The 20,262-nt window shown below is 37.5% G+C and overlaps 1 protein-coding gene across 11 annotated transcripts in view; it reads left to right on the top strand.

Annotated features, from left to right (window-relative positions):
* FGD4 (FYVE, RhoGEF and PH domain containing 4) overlaps positions 1-20,262 on the top strand; it is a 211,515-nt gene that overhangs the window by 141,338 nt on the left and 49,915 nt on the right. For all 11 annotated transcript variants that reach the window (XM_032644475.1, XM_032644474.1, XM_032644473.1 and 8 more), the window contains 2 exons: positions 2,851-3,034; positions 7,852-8,359. In XM_032644475.1, the coding sequence (XP_032500366.1) occupies positions 2,851-3,034; positions 7,852-8,359 (692 nt within the window). The remainder of the gene's footprint in view (positions 1-2,850; positions 3,035-7,851; positions 8,360-20,262) is intronic.

The following is a 20,262-nucleotide window of genomic DNA, read 5'->3' as shown; positions in this document are numbered from 1 at the left end:
GTAAGTTTGTGTGTGTGTGTATATATATATATAGAGAGAGAGAGAGAGAGAGAGAGAGAGAAGGGAGGGAGGGAGAGATCTTAGCTGTTGTACTAATTTATAATCCCTCTCAAAATGTATTAGTTCACATTTCTTCACAGCCTCAGTGACATTTGGTATTGTCAGATTTTGAAATTTTGGTTAATCTGATGGGGCTGAAGTGGTATGGTGGATTTAATTTGCATTTCTCTGATTATTGGTTAGATTGAACACTTTTTTCTGTTTACATCCTTTGGGCTGCAGGGGAAAGAAGTAGTAAGTAGAGTTTCAGACGTAATGAACCAGAGGTGCTGATAGGACACCTAGGAGATGTCCAGAGAGCATTTGGAAATGTTGACCTCCATAGTGTAAAAGAAAAATCAAAAATAATGAGAGTAAGAGAAAAGGATCATTTTCACTTGTCAGTTATGTCTTTTCATCAGAGTATGCATTGTTTTCCTCTAAGACAGTATTTCTGACACTTTAGCCATTCATGACCCTCTTGGGATTTTTGTCATATACCATGTAGCATTTGTGCTCTTTTATTTAAAATGTATCATAAACCAGTGAATATACACATTTGGACGGTCTCTCTTGCTGAAATAGATGCCTCCTCTGTGCCTCTAAATTAACTGTGTACCCCGTGCTCTGCTTTATCAACATCTTTAAACTGTCTCCCCATTAGAATATGAGCTCCTTGATGACACATTAGTTTCTGCATGTAGTCCACAAATTTGCCAAGCTCTGTGCAGGTAGTTACTGTGAATATAGTTATGATCAAAACAAACATATTCCTTACCCTAACAGGACTCCAGACTTGTGGAAGAGAAAGCTTTATATCTATAATGTATTTAATATTTTATTGCTGATTTATTATTTAATGCTGCTTATTACTACTTAATAATTATATAATAATTTATTATAAGCACTTTAGAGAAAAAGTACACAGTGCTATGATGCAGTTTAAAAGAGGCATAATTGAGATGGGAAAAGTCGGTGGAGTCATCTCTGAGAAACTGACTGGCTGATACATATCATTTTATTTGCATCTTTCAAGTATCAAAGAAGGAATGTTCACTGAGTAAACTCTAGATGGAAGAGTTATTTTATAACAATCTTTACACACAGAATGATAAAGAACACATTCACTTCTTTGAATATTCTAGTTAGGAATATTGAAATTATTCCTAATATTAAAACTATTTTGGGGGGTGGAATATTGTCCTGGTTTACTATTTGGTATATGTTTGTTCTACACAGGAACTTTTTCCTTAAAATGAACAAATGTCACACTTGTGTAAGCCTCTTCCTTTCCAATGGATACTATACTAACCATCCCACCCCCACCCCCAAGTACGTCTTGGAAAATAGTATCATTTTCATAAAAAGAAACATTTCATTTTTTCACTGGAATTTTCTTCTTTGTGTTGACAGGGAAAGAGGTAAATTGTTACAGCTGTAGCTCATTGTGTGTTTATATATATATATATATACACACACACACACACACACACACACACACACACAGAGGTATATATGTGTGTGTGTATATGTTTTTTTCTCCCTTCTCTGTAAGAATTGATAACTGGCACAGAAATGATGAAATCTGGGCCAGTGAGCATCAGGCAGCTGTCAGCTAGCTAAGTTCATAAAAGAGATGAGATTACTGAAAACCAGGGTAAACAGCTCTGGGAAAATGGGGCATGTAATTAGAAGAAGACATGATTCCCCACCCTTTTTCCAGAAGTTAGGAAAAGGGTTTAAAAAAGAAAAAAGGAGATGATTCTATTTGATTTATTAAAACATGTATAGTTATATATTCATTTACCCAGAATGTTAATTGAAGAGAAAAATGATACTGTGTTGGTTTTCAAAATTGAAGTAATTCCTGTACTGATTAAACATTTGTGACATATTATATTTTCTCATCTACAGAATTTCTCATCTGTTGGGGAAAACCTGTAGATTTTAATATTTTGGAAAAGATCTGTTACTATTCTATTAATTGAGTGGAGGACTTATTAGTAACCAAATGGTTTGTGGTATATTAATGCTAGGCAACTATTAATGTAGCAGACAATAGTAATAGAACTTCTATAACCACCTTTTGCAGATGTATTATGAGGAGCAGTGCTAATAATGGAAGGAGCTAGAGTCTGGGTACCAGTTATGAAATATGATCAGCCTTGTTACGCCAGGCCAATCACTTAAGCTCTCTAAGACTTCATAGACATAGGAGGCAAATAATGATCTACCTCAGAGGACTATAAAGAAAAAATTTCATCTAAGGTCAAATGAGATAAGGTGCTTTTAACTGGGAAGATGCTCTAAGTAGTGCAATATTATATTACTGTTGTTCGTTGGGTTTTTTGTTGGCTTTTATGTCTAACCTACTAGCTCTGGTTTCTGGTATATCTGTTATCACCCTGTTATTAGAAAATCTGTTTTATAGCAAGCAATGTATGTCTAAGAATTAGTTTCAAATTTAGTGCTTTCCTTTCTCTGTGTAGATAAATAACTGCTATGTTATCTCTAATAGAGTTTGGAATGTCATAGCCATATGTAGATCCATAGATGTTTAATAAAGCCATATTTAAAGTCACTTAAAATTAAAAGAACCACTTGAATCTTGGAGATGGGATTTCTACAGGACACAGAGTAAATGTCCAAGATAGATAAAAGTTCTCTTGGTTAAGGTTCAGTACAAATTTGACAGACCCCTTTACAAAAGGTTGATAATGGTAAAGATTTTTACACTCAGGACACCAGAATTCTTTTGTTAAGGAACAAATATCAGTTAAATACTGATTTCTATTAATTCTTTTTCTACAGTGCCTCCAAAGCCACTACACCTGCAGAATTCACCTTCGTCCAATATACACCAAACCCCCAGGCATAAAGCTTTATCTAGTGCAAAACCAAGGATGGAGGAAGTTAAACCTGCCTCTGCTTCTTGTGTCTCAAAAGAAAAACCCAGTAAGATATCAGATCTCATCAGTCGCTTTGAAGGAGGCAGGTAAGAGCTAACTTACAATGGGAGAAGGCAGGGGGGAGAAGAAAGCTGGTTTTTTAAAAAGTATGATAGAGTGACAGATTTTAAAATAAAAAATAGAGTATTTTATTCCATTAGGTTTGGTAGGCCTTTAGAAAGAGTGAATTTTTAAAATGCTAATCTTGCCCTAATATGAATTCCCATTCATATTATATTATATTATATTATATTATATTATATATTACCTATGTGCAGTGCTCTGTGCCCCAGCCTTCTCATCACATTGTGTGCTGTGTAGATCTCATTTCCTGCGTATCTGCGTATGTCACTCTGTGTATTGTTACTCCTTGGGGTCACTCCATTGGTCAGTAGATATCTGGGTTGGAAATGCAGGAAGTTGTCTCTGTTTCTTTGCTTCTCACTTCATATGCTTGAATTTAACTCCTGTGGGCCTGTCCCATCTCTTCTTTCTGACCCATTTTATTTAATGTGGGTCTTCTGTATCCATTCAGTCCCTGTTTCCCCTCTCCCCATACCCCTGTACTGTACTAGGATTGTGAAGAGATACTGGCAATAACAAAATTCATGCTAAATTTCCATTCGTATTATTAGCTGTAATTTTATATTCTTTAGTCCTGATGGTTCACAAAGGTAGCCGAAATGTATATTTCTCACTTAAAGATAAAAAAAAGCTCACATAAGTTGCTTTTCTACTTATATGACACTCAGTTGTTTTTTCTTAGAATTCCCATCACTGACTTAAATAGAATTTTTTAAAAATTTTATCAGAAGGATTTTTTATGTATCACCAAAAGTCTGTATATAGTTAAACAGTATGTATAATTTCACTTTCATCCTTGAAGCCAAATATTTCCATTCATTCTAGTGTAATATTTGGGAATGGTTTCCCATTAGGTGATTTCAATAGTTATTTGCAGGATGCATTATTTATGTAATGAATCATAGCTTAGAAATACTTTAAGATCTTCTGGAAATTGTGACCAAGTACAAAACTGCAGTGTCCCTCATTTGTGAGACTATATTTACTAACAAGTTCTAGAGAAAAGTAGTTTCTGTTCTTAATCAATTATGGGAACTTGAGTCATAAATATTTAAACTTCAACATCTCCCCCTCAGAAGTAGGATTTTTAATACCTTTGATATCTTAAATTATAGTAATCTTTCCTAGAATGATTTATTTCCATTGAAAATGTTTTTGTTTCTCATGGCAAGTTGATTCAATAGCACGTTTGCAGATTCCCAGGGCCATGTCCAGTGACTGCATAATAAAAGGAGGGGATGGAGCCCTGACCCTTATCCATAGTGCATGCCAGAGCCTGTATCCTCAGATTTGGGGGTAGCTTTGGGAAGCCCCGAATGGGTCAGTATTCCAAAGACTGAGTCCTCTAATCCTCACTATTTTGGTAACCCACTGTTTGTATTCCTCCTCTCCATGTACAAAACATGCAGTTTTTCCATATCAACTTTTTTCAATATATTTTTCCAAATCAGTTTTCTTTTACTCTTCCAACGTTAACAGATTCAAAGTCATTTTTTGATGCAAAACTTGAAGGTTGGCTCTAAGGAGAGATGTAATGTATGGCATTTTAAGCAAAATTGTTCTAAGAGCAGATAGGATGTAATGTGAGCATTTGGGCCAATCTGCTGAAGGGATGTTACCTGTGGCAGAGTCCACTGCCAGTACGAAAAATAATTATATGTTTTTAATGAGGTATTTCCAGTAGGAACAGGCCCTAAAAAGTATGGGTTAGTGTTGCATTGGATCTATAGGACTTGAATGGAAGTTTTTATTCCTTTTTCAGTGAGGTCCATGTGCCTGCAGTGTGGCTGTCCGATTTTACCCCAGTTATTACAGCTTAAACTAGCACTTGGTGGAATAGAGCGAGATTCTGCAGGCTCTGATTTACCACAGTAAATTGACAGGAAGAACCAATGTCTGTTACAGTGGGGTCATGTAAGACCATATGGCACTATTAAAACCTTACCCATGCGTCATAGTTTTGCTCGTTGCAATAATCTAAGTATCTCTGGTTTATTGCTTTCGTTTTTTTTGTGTGTGTGTGGTACGCGGGCCTCTCACTGTTGTGGCCTCTCCTGTTGCAGAGCACAGGCTCTGGACACGCAGGCTCAGTGGCCATGGCTCACGGGCCTAGCTGCTCCGCGGCATGTGGGATCTTCCCGGACCAGGGCATGAACCCGTGTCCACTGCATCGGCAGGCGGACTCTCAACCACTGCGCCACCAGGGAAGCCCTCTGGTTTATTAATAGGAGTGATTTGGAGGATGTATTTGGAGCAAGTGAACTTTGTTTATTTATTTTTTACTGTGGTTTATTATTCCATTTTTTGTTTTTGTTTTCATTTTTTGAGAGTAAGAGAAACTAGGATTTTTGACCTATGAAAGTCTTTAGGATTTTAGAAAGAAGTAAATAACATTTTCTCACAAAACTGAACATTGTTTTTTCCCAATGACACTGCAAAGCCAACTGTTTCTCCCCATGGTTTGTCATCTACAGGAATCTGCTACTTATTGGTTGAACCACTGCTTTTACTAAACCTTCCCTCCCCACCTTATCCTACACCCCTCCACACACACACATATCCCCTGGATATCACTTATTACAGGAAATTCTTACTTGTCATCCAAAGTGGTCCTTTCCAAAAATCCTAAGTAAGTCCAAAGTTTGGTTCAGAGGATCTCCTAAGGATCTTTCCACTGTGTTGCTGGACACTGATGTGTTCAAGAAAAGGAGTACAGTTTGATTCAAATCTTCAAGGACTTTTGGAGAAATTAGGCCTAAGGTATCCGCTCTTAGAAGGCAGATATCAGCGGTGGAGTGTGTCACATTTACTTATACTGACAACCTCCAACTTTTATATGACATTTTCCCCTACCAGATTTTTCCTTTCCTTCCTGTGCTGATAAACTTTACTGTGTCTTTTTTCTTCTCTTATTGCTTTCTTACTTACTTTCTTACTGTTATTCCCTGTTCCGTTCTCCAGTCCAGATCAGCAGTATTTGGGAGGAGTACAGTGAAGGGAGACAGTAACACACATCTCAGCGTTGTTCCTGGACCTTTCTGCTGTGCCCTTTCCCCACATCCCTCATGAGCCCTCACCCCATAACCTCTGCTTGTGCTGAGGAAGATGCCAGCCCTGGACTTTCTTCCCACATTTTTTTTTTTTTTTTTTTTTTTTTTTGGCGGTACACGGGCCTCTCACTGCTGTGGCCTCTCCCATTGCGGAGCACAGGCTCCGGACGCGCAATCTCAGCGGCCATGGCTCACGGGCCCAGCTGCTCCGTGGCATGTGGGATCTTCCCGGACTGGGGCACAAACCCGCGTCCCCTGCATCGGCAGGCGGACTCAACCACTGCGCCACCAGGGAAGCCCTCTTCCCATGTTTTGTATGTGGCCTGCTCACCTGTTTCTCACTCCATCCTTCCTATTCCAGTGTATTATTATAATGTGGGGTTAAGACTACAGAATTTAGAGTCAGACTTCACGGTTTGAACACGGGCTTTATTATTTGTTAGCCACGTTACATTGGCCCCATTATATAAGTTTCTAAGCCTCAGTTTCTCTATTTGTGGGGTCCCTATTTTGGAATTATTATGAGTATGAAACAAGGTAATCAATGTAAAGGGCTTAATGTAGTTTCTGGCAGTTAATAAATGTTAGCTGCTATTATTGAATTACTGTCATGATCACTATCACGATGAGTTATTCATTGCTCCTCAGCTATTTATTGAGCACTGTCACATGTCAAGTGCTGTGCTCAGAGGTGGGGATAAAGCAGAGAACAAGACGAGCACATTTTGTACCGTCACAGAGCATTAGTCTGTTTTAATTTTTCTCCTCATTAGGTCATAAGAATCTCTTCAAGGCTGAAGTCCAGAGTTTTGTATTTGTCCTCACTAGAATCCTAGATTAAAGTACTATATATATTTCCATAGGAACATTGTAATATATTGGCAGTTAAATTCCAACGTACTATTAGGATTAAGCCTCTTTGAGGTGACGTCTGAGCAGAAACCTGAATGATGGGAAGGAGTACACCACACCATTGACTTGGGGAAGATTGCCCTGGACAGAGAGAATGGCAGCTACAAATACCCTTAGATATGCACATTTGCTTATTGGGGATGGGAACAGCAGGTGACTAGTATGACAAGAGCACAGTGAGTGAGGAGAGAATAGCATATAATGAGGCCAGGGCTAGTGGGGGCTATAGTATATAGAGTCTTACAGGCCATGATCAAGATGCCAGATTTACCTTCAAGTGTTTGGGCAAACCCTGAGAGTTTGATCTTTGTGGCCAACTTGGGAAGACTAGGTTGGAGGGGATCTGTGTGGAAGCAGAGAGGCAAGTTAGGAGGCTATGGAAACATGTGCAATAAAATTTTTGAGAAATGTGTTCTGCTTTCCAAAGAAAAATAACCTTTGTTTCTAACCTGTCCATAAATTGAGGGCTAACTATACTTGTTTTTAAAATGTTAAGAAAGTAAAAATCTTGGGATAAGATGGCCTTATTAAATATTTCGCACATCTAAGTCTTCACTAACTAGCTATATTAATAAACAGCCCAAGGAAATGTTTCCAACCCTATACGTAAAGCTCAGGCTTATCATCTTTATTTAAATGTTTAGCATCCTAAAAGACTGAGAATTACTCTGGAATATTCTTACCTATGTTTCTAAAACCATCAGAGGGAAAAAAAATGTCTTCACTAAATATCCCTAAACAGCTAGAATAAATTTGTTTTTATTCTAGAACTTGTTCATGCCAACATTTTCATACTTCCTTTGTATTTTATCTTTTAGCTCATTATCAAATTACAGTGATTTGAAAAAAGATTCTGCTGTGAACCTAAATGCGCCTAGAACCCCGGGAAGGCATGGATTGACAACCACACCTCAGCAAAAACTCCTCTCCCAACACTCACGACAGAAGCAGGGAAATGATACAGATCAATCTCAGGGGGCACAGACTTGTGTGGCTAATGGTATGGTAGCAGCACAAAACCAGATGGAATGTGAGGAGGATAAAGCGGCCACTCTTAGCCCAGATACTCCTATTCAAACTTCTGAGCCCTTGCCCGATACAAACTTAGTGAATGGAGAAAGACAGGAAACAGCCACAGACCTTGCATCCCCCACAACAAATGACTGTGATGAAAATGCTTCTGACAGTAGCTGCAGGACTTTACATGTCGGCCCACTGTTCCCCCTGGTAGAAGGAAGGGCAGACACAGAAGCCAAGGTACAAGAGAGGGAAGATGGAGAAAGCCCCCTAGAACTGGAACAGCTGGACCAGCACCATGAGATGAAGGTAAAGCATAAGTAAGAAGAAGCACTGACTTTTTAAAAAAAATATTTATTTATTTATTTATTTAGGCTGTACCGGGTCTTAGTTGCGGCACGCGGGATCTTCGTTGCGGTATGTTTAGTTGTGGCATACAGGATCTTTAGTTGCGGCATGCAGACTTAGTTGCGGCATGCGAACTCTTAGTTGTGGCATGCATGTGGGATCTAGCTCCCCGACCAGGGATTGAACCAAGGTCCCCTGCACTGGGAGCACAGAGTCTTACCTACTGGACCACCAGGGAAGTCTCAAGCACTGACTGACTATTCCACTATGGTTTGAAAACTATTTTATAGCACTTACGTGATGAGTAAGTCAGATCACCCACACCACTGGTTGAATAGTTTTCAAGCTCTAGCTGATGATGCATGTTTTCCCTACTCTGAGGAGATATTCCACTTTTTCTTCTATGTAATTTCTGTTGATCTCTCTATTATGATTTCAAGATTCAGAACAGTGTGAAGACTTTGATATAGGAAAACCACAAACATACTGTTTTTACTTACATTGGAAGAAAATGTTATTTGTTGCCCAAATGTTAAGGCTGCATCCCTAATATTTATGGTCTAAGTAACAGGAAATTATATAATCCTGAAGATCATCTTGGTTCATAGTTCATTTATAGAAGAAAAAACAGTCCCAGGAAGCTTAAGTGATTTTCCAGGCTCACAGTAAAAGCCCAGACTCCTTGTGTTCTGACTCTCAGGCCGGTATTGTGTCCTGATGCAAGAAGTCACAAGTGTAAATGCCTAATTGCAGGAAATGTCAATGAATACAGCGGCCATGAGGTATAGACTAGAGAGAGGTGAGACTGGCAAACTAGAAGTTCATTTCCTTTCTAATCAGAGCAGCAGTTTGATGAACCACCTGAATGGCATTTCTGAGCTAACGAAGAGCTGATTTGCTGGTGAAATATGTTCATAATCTACCTGGGCTATAGCAGAAACTTTTATACAATTTCAGTAACAAGACGATTGCATTTGTATTCTTTATTCATGTCAATATAGTGCTTTGGAAAAATCAATAAATATGGCTTTTACAAAGCACTTGGAATGTCTTGGATCAAAGATGGTATATAAGCATTATCATAGCATTCCCTGGAGTGGGGAGTTGTTTATAATTCTGAAGACAAGAAAAAAGTTTCCATTGTTTAGTCTCTCTTATATATTATAAATAACAATCTTTGTAGGAGAGCTGATAATTGAAAATTGGACAGTTATAGGAAAATTTGTAAAGGATAAATCCAAGTCCTAAATCTATTTAGAATTTTTTTATGGTACTGTATCTTAAGTGGCACTAACATAGCCAGAAATTCAAAAGGACTGATACTAAAATATTAGAATAAAAAATGATTGACTGATATGTTCAGAACTTTAAAGTGAAGTCTATCTTATAGTTCAATTTACAGTGATCCTGAAAAAAATCACAAATAGGCAAAGAGCCAGTAGCTTATTTTCTTCCAGTTAGTGAATTAATTTTAAATGCTGACTCAAGCAGAGAAAGTTTAAATAAGGAAGTGAGTGGGAGAAAGTGAATCATACTTGGTAACAATATTTGAAACATTAAAGAAACAGGACTTTGCAAAGTGAATCTCTTTACATCTCGATATAGTAGTAGATTTTAGTGTCTCTGTGTTTAAATCACGGTGAATGGAAAAGAAGTTTAGAACCAAGGAACTCAAGACTCACATCTGTCCTTTTACACTTGGGATGATGCCACCAGCAAGTATTTGTAAAACAGTAAGAGCTGTTTTTATTAAGAGAAATATTTTAATTGGTGATGATGCCTGTGATTGCTGGGTACTACTTTTTTTCCCATGTCATATATTATTATGTATACATTTTCATAGATGAGTCTTCTTTGGTTTGGGAGAGACTTAATAGGGCTTCCTATTAAATTAGTGAGACATGGAATAGTACATCTGGTCTTTCTCCTAATGGGCATTTAAGCAGTGGTTGGCACATGCTATATGTGGGAAGAAAAAGGAAATTTTCTCTGCAGAGCTGTTGATCTAAATACTATATGAGTCTCCCATCCAAAAACGAGTATTAGAATGTAATTTCTTCATGGTAAGAATGTGTTCTCTTTTGCTGCTTTAGAGTAGCAAGCATTAGTGCTTGTTACATTGCCTTTCCTTGTTCCAAAATGCAAACATAAATGTTAGCAGTGTTAAGGTGATAAGTTTTATGTTAAGTGTATTTTACCACAATTAAAAATAAAAAATAAACTTAAAAAAATTTTAAGTTAGTAGTATATAGTAGACTAAACAATTGGAACCGGGAAATCTTGATGCTACTTCTTTGTACATCCACTAACCAACATTATGACCTTGAACAAATCAATTAAATTCTCTAATTAAAGGGTTCTAAAATTCTTTAGTTGAAGAATATAAACTGAGTCTGAAAGTCTCTCCTTAGTGATAATAATATAATAATTCTGTGCTGTTGTATGTAGGTATATTCCTTTGTTAGCATAGCCCTCCAGATTGTCAGCTGCTTCTTAAACCATCTAATGTGTTGAACTTCTAAGACATCATGGAGTATTCGAGTTTCACTATGCAGACAACTGAAAAAAAGTTACCTCAGTCTTTATATAACTTGATATAGAGGTTTACATCAGAATAGTCTTACTGGCTTTCATTTAAACCAGAATTAAATTTAATGGACATTGTGCACCAGGAGTGGAAGACTGAGGGACTGGGGGATGGAAAGTGGGGGTACAATAGAATTGCAAAGATAGTTCAGGAAAGTAGATACATATTAAAATATATCTTGAACAATCATCATTAATAATTGAGTACAGACTTGAAAATAGTCTCAGCTTGTGTAACTCTTTCACTGATTATCTGATGTATTTTGATCAAGAATCACTTACAGTGGTGAATATAGAATAATGTTATTTTTACCATGTAAAAGATAATACCCACCTCATTGAAACTGTTGACTCTACTATACTTTAGCAAAGCAACACTTTTCCAATGTTTAAACTTTTTGCACCAGTGATCTAAATATAGCCAGACACCTCAAAGTAATCAGATAATTCTTTAAAATCTCAGAATCAAAGAAAAATTTTAGCACCTTATGATACCTTTAGTTTTCAGCCACAATGTGTTAATAGTATCTTTAAATTAAGGTTAATCATGTATTGCAGCAGATTACAGATTGAAATCTACTAAAAGGAAGATGTCATTGGGTGAGCCAAAAAGTTTGTTAGGTTTTTTCCATAACATCTATACAATATTATAAGGAAACATACTAAAACCCGTAAGGTACAGGAAAGGTACAACGACTATCGTAGTGTGTATGCATGTGCACGCTCAGGGATGGTACTTGAGGGCATCAGGGGATAACAACAGTATTATAATTCTTGTTTGTCATGATGAATTTGGGTTATCATAAATAGCTTAAACTATATTAGGAGACTCAGGTAAATGGGTTAGAATGAATTTCATTAAAAATAGTTATTTTTTCTCAGATTTGTAGGCTTCAGTGGGTGAGCTTTAGTAGAAATGCACTATGTTGAATGCTGCACTCGTCAGTTTGTGCCGTGGAAATGAAAATTTCTCTTCACGGTTTTCACGAGTCTTTTAATATCCAGGTTATATTTCCATGGGTTGATTGGTAGTTTTTTCTGAGATTTATTCAAAGTATTCCCTTCCTCTGTATTTCATACGTCAAGCCAAATATCAGTGTGTAGATATGCACTTTTTAAGACTAACGTTTATATAAATAAAAAATCTCTGTTATTGCCAACATAAGCTCAAAGTAGCAATGTATTAAAACTATAATAATAGCAATTTTATCAAGAATGTAAAAGAAGCAGATTTTTTAAAAGTTAATCTTTCCTTTCACCAAAAATGAAAGAAATTATGTAGTGAAGTTGGCAGATAGATGAAGGTGGTGTCCACAATGTAGAGACTTATAGAAACATATATTTTTTTAAAAAACATAAATGTTTATTTCCTGCTTATTTCTGGTTTTTTAATTGCTATTTATTATGTTTTTATATAAGCCTTGAGGGTTTATAACTTTTGAACATACTCAAAAGTTAAGAAAGATAATTATCTCCTAGGGGAAAAAAATGACGGAAAGCACATTCAGAAGTAAGTTTCAGGACTTCCCTGGTGGCGCAGTGGTTAAGGATCTGCCTGCCAATGCAAGGGACATGGGTTCGAGCCCTGGTCCAGGATCATCCCACATGCCGCAGAGCAACTAAGCCTGTGCACCACAACTACTGAGCCTGCGCTCTAGATCCCGTGGGCCACAACTACTGAACCCACATGCCACACCTACTGAGCCCACGTGTCACAACTACTGAAGCCCGCGTGCCTAGAGCCCGCTCTCTGCTACAAGAGAAGCCACCGCAGTGAGAAGCCCGCGCACTGCAACGAAGAGTAGCCCCCACTCGCCGCAACTAGAGAAAGCCCACGTACAGCAACGAAGCTCCAATGCAGCCAAAAATAAAAATATATTAATTAATTTTTTAAAAAAGAAAAAGTGAGGCTTGATTAAAAAAAAAAAAGTAAATTGCAAACAGAAAACCAGTGGTGTAATACAAGTTAACTCACTTTTCCTCTTTTTCCTTCAGTTTCTCCTCACTAAGTTTAATTATATTTCTTAAAATTGTTGATTAATTTTATAGGGTGTAATATGAGATATCAAAGTTTTCTGAGAGGTAAAACATAATGCTTACTTTGCTTATCCATTTCTTATGATGGGCTACAAGTCCTTTTTTTTTATAAAGCTTTACTTTTTATTTTTTAAATTAATTTTTGTTGGAGTATAGTTGATTTACAATGTGTTAGTTTCTGCTGTACAGCAAAGTGAATCAGTTATACATATATCCACTCTTTTTCAGATTCTGTTACCATATAGGTCATTACAGAATATTGAGTAGAGTTCCCTGTGCTGTATGGTAGGTTCTTATTAGTTATCTATTCTATATATAGTAGTGTGTACATGTCAATCCCAGTCTCCCAATTTATACCACCCCCCATAAAGCTTTAAATTTCTTTTGGCTCACTTCTTGAAAGATAAGGGGACAACTGTTGAGGTCTTGTTAGATTTGAAGGCAAGTATTAAATTACACCTCTGTTTCTTTTGCCAAATCAGCTTTAATTCCAAGAAAGTGAAAGGCAACACAAGCGAAGAAATTATCCAGCTTTACTAATCGATCTTTCATTGTTGCTAGTATTGTAATGACAGCTCCAACTAAAGTCGTAGGCATTTTAAAGTGATGTGTAGAATAATGGAAAAGTTTCCTCACTAACCATGTGGATAGTTCATAAATGCCTTGAGGGTAGCTTTTCATTATTCAGTTAGAATTGATGGGGAACTCAGAAACTTCTTTTTTTTTTTTGTGGTATGCGGGCCTCTCACTGCTGTGGCCTCTCCCGTTGCGGAGCACAGGCTCCAGACGCGCAGGCTCAGCGGCCATGGCTCACGGGCCCAGCCGCTCCGCGGCATGTGGGATCTTCCCGGACTGGGGCATGAACCCACGTCCCCTGCATTGGCAGGCGGACTCTCAACCACTGCGCCACCAGGGAAGCCCCAGAAACTTCTTTATGTTGTGGTGACTCCGTTTAGTATGTTGGAAAGATATAAGAAAGAAATGAGAAAAAGTGTGCTTCAGAGAGCCTGCACCTGAATAAAACAACCTATTGTTCACTTTAAAAATTCAGTATGCAGGCTCACTCTCCTTGGTGCTGGAAACAGAAATGAACAAGGCAAGCCCTTTCCACAAAGCCTCAGTCTGCTGAGGGGAGAAAGACATAAGTAAATCAGCATGATATGTTGCAAAAAGGGCTTGGGAAACACAGATGAGAAAACTGCTGTGCCTGGAGGAATGCTGGTGAGGGGCAGACTGCTGAGAAGCAGCAGAATTGGGCTTGAAGGAGGAGTGGGAGGTGCTGGTGGTCCAGAATAGGCAGGAACACGGAGGTAGGGAAGATGAGTGCATCTAGGCGGAGAGCAGGTGTGAGAAGTAGAGACAAGAGGGTAGCTGCCATGCTTAGGGGTTTTCTGGCCTCATAATAGAGGCCAGAAGGGCTAGTGAAATGAGTGTGGGAGTAGAAGGATAGGCTTAAAAAGAAAATGTAAGCTAAGGATAAATTGCAGTGGGTTTGTGTGCCTAAGCTGGACTTTTTCCCCTGAAAACAATGGAGACCTTTTTTTAAAGATTTTTAAAAGTCTGAATAAAAATTAATAATCCTTATAGAAAATCAAGAAAATGCAGCAAAGCGTAGAGAATACAAAATCACTCATAGTTCCACCACCCAGAGAAAAATGCTTTGATATCTAACATTCCAGCTTGTTTTTCTCAGCTGATATTTAAAAAAAATATATGTCAGTAGCATAATGTACAGTCATTCTGCATCCTGTTTTGTAGGATTAAACATAGGTATTTTCCCATGTTATTTCAAACTTTCCATAAGCCTAATACTATCTGGCCTAAGAGGCATTTAATTAAAGCATGGAAGTGACATGATTATACATCTGTGGGTTTTAGAAAAATGACTCAGATGAAAGGAAAAACAGATGGTGCAGGGAACATGGTTAGTAAGCAACTGTTGTAGTCCAGGTGTGAAAGGAAGAGGTCCTGGACGAAGCAGAGGGTTAGGACAAGGGAGAGAGATTTCTGAGAACTGCGTGACTGGATGTAGAGAATGAGTCATGTTCAACTCCGAGCTTGGATGAAGAGGCAGACGGTGTACCATTTACTGAACTACAAGAGAATAGAAAGAACAACATATTTGGAGGGCAAAAAAATTAATTAGATTTAGACATAATGTATTTAAAGGACTTGTGGGATGTCCAGGTAAAGATACCTAAAACAAAAATGGAATATTCTGGAGACATTATGGGTTATTGGTTAAGGATGAAAGCTTTAGAATTAAGAGATGAGTTCCAGTCCCAGCCCCATTATTTCCCAGCTATGTGATCTCAGACACGGCACTTCAGTATAACTCTGCAGGCCTTGGTTGAGATGACAGACAAGAAGGAAAGTGATTGTGTTTGGAATGAGGGGAGGGAGTAGAGTTGCTGATTAGGTTACTTTTATGCTACTCAGTTTATGGCACCTGCAAGACATCCATTTAGAGATATTAAATAGGCAGATGAAGTATGGACCTGGAGCTCAGGAAAGAGGGTAGGAATGTAAAAGGATGTACATAAGCATGTGATTAATATTGCCAAAATAGAATGTGTAGGAACCAGAAGAAGGCCAAGAACTGAGCCCTAGAGAGCACAAGCATAATCGAAAGGGGAACATAGAGATTTGTCTGAGAGGGGAAAGAAGAAGAGAGAGCAGTATCATGAGAACCACTGGGGTTGAGAGAGTGGGGGATGGGGGGGTATTGGTGAGCTTGTGAGGATGGTCATCATTTAGAATGTGGAACTAGAAGTTAACCCGGAGACCTAGGCCTTTACTGGGACATTATAGCTAAGTAGCTCAGTAAACCTGGGTATTCAGATTAAATACAGTGAATCTATATATACTGTGTTCAAGTCACTGCAGTAAATTCAAAGAGGAAACTACTAGTCGAGAAGGAGGATTAAGATAAATAAATGACCATTACTTACGGTATCATGGGGTAAAGGGGAAAGGAGAGCTCAAAGATAAAGCCAAGGTTTGGAGCGTGGCTGAGAGGATGAATTACCTGTTGTTAGCAAAAATGGAGAACTCAGGCAGAGTCTGGAAAGTCAGGTGCCTGGAGGTCACAGGGTACACAAAGATTCAGTATGGGTGTGAGAGAAAAGGAAAGGTCAGATCTTGAAAACACAGTGGTTGTTGTATGTAGCGTAAAAAAAAACAAAAACAAAACAGAGTGATACAGCATAACCTGGTGGTCAGGAAGATAGACTCAAGAACCAGACTCTCTATGTTTGAATCCCAGCTCAGCTACTTACCAGCTACGTGGCCTTGAGCAGGTCACTTAAACATCTCTGTATCTCAGTTTCCTCATCTATAAAATGGAGGTAATATTACCTACCTCATAACATTTTTACAAGGCATAGAATCATTAAATAGTTGTAAAGTACATAGAACAGTGCCTTGAAACAATGTGAGCTGTTTGTTAAATAAAACATAAAATAAAAATCCTGTTTCCTCATTTGTAAATCTAGATGAATAGATTCATGACCTGAGATGTCCCTTAATAGACCAAAATTCAACATAGCTTACTTGCTGAAAATCCCAGCCCCTCTCTCTCAGTTCTATTTTAAACTAAGGTGCTCCCTTACAGGATACACAGAGATAAGTTTGCATGCCTCATGCCATGTGAGGCACTCACTACTGTGTACAAAGTTTTAACTCTGGGGAATCATCACCAGAAATATTTATGTGACCTTATTACTTTGATATTCTGCCTAGGCTTGGGATAGTTTAATTCAGTTATTGATTGTGAGTATATATTACATTTTCTCGGTGTCTGATCTTTAATTTCTGCTAAACCCAAAGGACAGTTTAGTCTAATATACACTAAATTGGGTGTAAGAAGAGCAAAGTTCTTCTCTCTTTGCTGTCACTTCCTGTCTGATCTTGTGCAAGTAACCAAACTGTCCCTCTCGGTGCAGGCTCTTTCTCCCTCCTCCCCACCCTCTCTTAAAAGGATGTAATTTAAACCTTCAGATTAAAAGCTCTCACTTGCCTCTTCTCCTCTTTCGAATTGGGTAAACAATATAGAGGACATAGATTTGAAAAATATTGGTGCTGGTCACAATTAGGCTTGGATTTTGCTCCCAAAGCTTCCTGAAGGATCATGTTAAAGTACCAGACTCTTTATGCTTGTGACACTATATTATGCAGCAGGGAAAGGAATAATGCCTGCATGTCATAGTGGGCATTCTCTTTTTCTTGTAATGTGAACCTGGTGATAAATTTCTTCCTGATTACAACTCTTCCCTGAGACCATGTGACCTTACTTATGGCATTATTGCATGATCTTAATAGAACACAAAATCTGTGTTTTGTTCCCTTACCTTTTCATTTTCTTGTTCCCCAGATCCAGGGGGAGTTCTCTTAGTTAAAAGGTGGTAGCAGAGTACGAACTTTGTTTTCACAGACCTGCATTGAATCCTAGCTTAGTCACTTACTAGCTGTGTGACTTTGGGCAGATTACCTAGCCTCGCTAGGACACAGCTTCCTCGTCTATAAAATGAGGGGATAACGCTACCTGCTTCATGGGAGTATTAAGAGGGTTACATTAGATAATTCATGTGAAGAACGTAGAATAGTGCCAATAAATAGTGGGAGTTGCCCCTGGCACTCACTTATGATATAACTTCCCTTGATTACCTTGTTCTTCAGTATACTGAGAAAGAATACTGGAATGAAGGTGTCTAACACAAAATTAAAGATTTTAAGTTGTGTTTTGAGATGATGGACTAATTATGTGATATTTAAATATCATTGTGATCTAATTTTTAATTATCACCTGGAACCACACTGAAGATTTTGATGTCTGTAAATACATTAAAAAATGACATATCAAAATGTTGATGCATCTCATGAATTGTGGTACAAAATCAAGTGTTTATTTGCTAAGTTGACTCATCTTGCTATGAGAGAATGGACTTTAGGGAATGCAGAGACACATACCTATACAAAACCACATCTTCTTTCTGCATGGTAGAATACAGTTAACTGATGACAGATTTGGATAGAAATTCCGCACGAGCAAGAAACATCTGTTCTGGTCCTATAAAACATGATAATTTATATAGATATTATTTTAAATATAACATATGGAATATGTTATAAATATACATATGGAAAAGGCTATAAGAACTTTTAGTAGTTTTGATTCAGTGTTTTTAGGGGAAAAACTTCCTGCTTAAAATGAAATCACATGAGAACATGTATTGAAGAGTTATAAAGCCATAGTATCAATATCTGATTCCTTTTTAAACAGTTTAAGATTCTGCCCTTAAAGCATCTTTCAGGAAACAGTTACTCACTGGCATTTGTGAAATTCTTTTCAAAATATCTACTCCCCTGCTTGGGGTTTTGAGACATGTGCAGGGCGTATGGCACTAAGATTCTGAAGAGTGAATTGCTGGCTCCACGCAAGCATTTTCTGCCTATCCAGTTAATGAACTCTGAGAGCTGCTCTTTGTCCTGGCTCCTGCCATATGGAAGAGTCATGCCAAAAGGTCTGAAAAGACCTGCAGGAGCTGGTGACATCTGCAAGGAAGGAGGCAGAACTGACACTGCAACGCTTCATGTGCCAGTGGGTACAGTGACTAATAACTAGGCTGACCCTAACCCAAGTGAAAATGGAGCAGATCTCTACGAAAAGATTCTCAGAGGTGTAAAGGTACACAGTAATAGCCTAGGAATGCATAAGCAGAGAGGAGCAGGGGAAAATAAATTGTATAGTCTATTAGTGTAAGAGGAGTGTATCTTACTTTCTCAGTTCTGATAGTTTAGGTATACTCTAGTGTATTTTTGTTTGAGGCAATACTCTGAGAATCAGCTTTCAATAGAGTATATATTTGCAGGTAAAAAAAGAAAGAAAACCAATCCCTTTATTTTATAGAGGAATATCAAAAGTAAGATACTTTTTAAATAGCATATTTATAATTATTTTGAAAAGTCAAGCCTGTGTATTCAGCTGCAAAAGAATCCAATGGGATTACTCATCAAATCAGTATTGTGTAACCATTATTGTTTTCCAAAGAATCACAAAAATAAATGACTTCTTAGTAAAGTGCTATTTTAAAAAATATCAGGCTACAGCCCCAAGGTACCAGCAGCTTTAAAACTACTTTGTGCATTATTTAAGTATAAGTCTGATAGAGTAATTGACCCTGTACATTATAGTTAAGTTTCAGAAACTAAACTAGTTTTTTAAAATTTGGAAGCCATCATATTGTTACATCAAATATGACTGAATTTTTTATACCTGATAATTATTACTAAATGCTAAAAAGTCTGCTTTAGATAAAATTTATGTTGGAAAAATAATCAGTATATAAATTAAAATGCACATTCCATTTTTAAGTGGATAGTTGGTATTTTGTTAGTCTGTTCACTTGTAGGCACTTAATACAATCTTGTTTTTTGTTGCAAAGAAGGGTTAGAGTGAGAGCCAACTATTTACTGAAGAGTTACTCAAAAATCACATACTCTCTTATGTGAATAAAATCTGATTCATTTGGGTTCTGTGTGACCTTGGGCAAGTTTCCTGGCCTCTTTGAGCCTTGGATGTTTTTTTTTAAGCTCTGGAATTTTGTTTTGTTGTGTGTGTATACTACCTATAAAATAGGAATAATAATGGTACCCATTTTATAGACTTGTTGTAAGGACCAGTCAATCTGTGTAAAATACTTTTAACAGTCTGGCATATAACAAGCAATGAGTGAATAATTGTTAGCTGTTCTTATTATGGTGATGCTATTATTGTTGTGATTAACCTAAAGAAAGGCTCCATGAGTCTGTGATGTCCTCACTTCCACCACAAAATCCCTAGTAACTTTTCACAAACCTTATATGTGAGTGATTAAACCATATGTCAGCAAGTTTACTTTGTGTTGACTTTGGCAAGGTCAGGGACCTAATGTTAGAAGACCATCTGTGTGGAAGAAATAGAGCTTTTACTAATAACTGCTGGCATACCCTTGGATTTTGCAAAATATGAACAGGATACCCACAATTTGCCACGTTCAGCTAAAGTATAATTTGCGATCAGCAAAAAGATTGTTTCTTAGAAGCTTCCTATTTAAGATCTCGTAGGATATGGAAGACCTCAGGGGTGACTTCATTGCATAGCAATAATAGACATTATGACTTGTTGTTTAATGAATTCTCTGACTTACAAAAGATGTATTATTTTATCATGGCACAAATTCTGCTGGATTGTTTTCTTTAAA

The sequence above is a fragment of the Phocoena sinus genome, chromosome 10, assembly GCF_008692025.1.
Source record: "Phocoena sinus isolate mPhoSin1 chromosome 10, mPhoSin1.pri, whole genome shotgun sequence".
In the NCBI taxonomy this organism is placed as follows: Eukaryota; Metazoa; Chordata; class Mammalia; order Artiodactyla; family Phocoenidae; genus Phocoena; species Phocoena sinus.
Note: the sequence above shows the minus strand (reverse complement) of the source record. Positions and strands in the feature narration are given on the sequence as shown.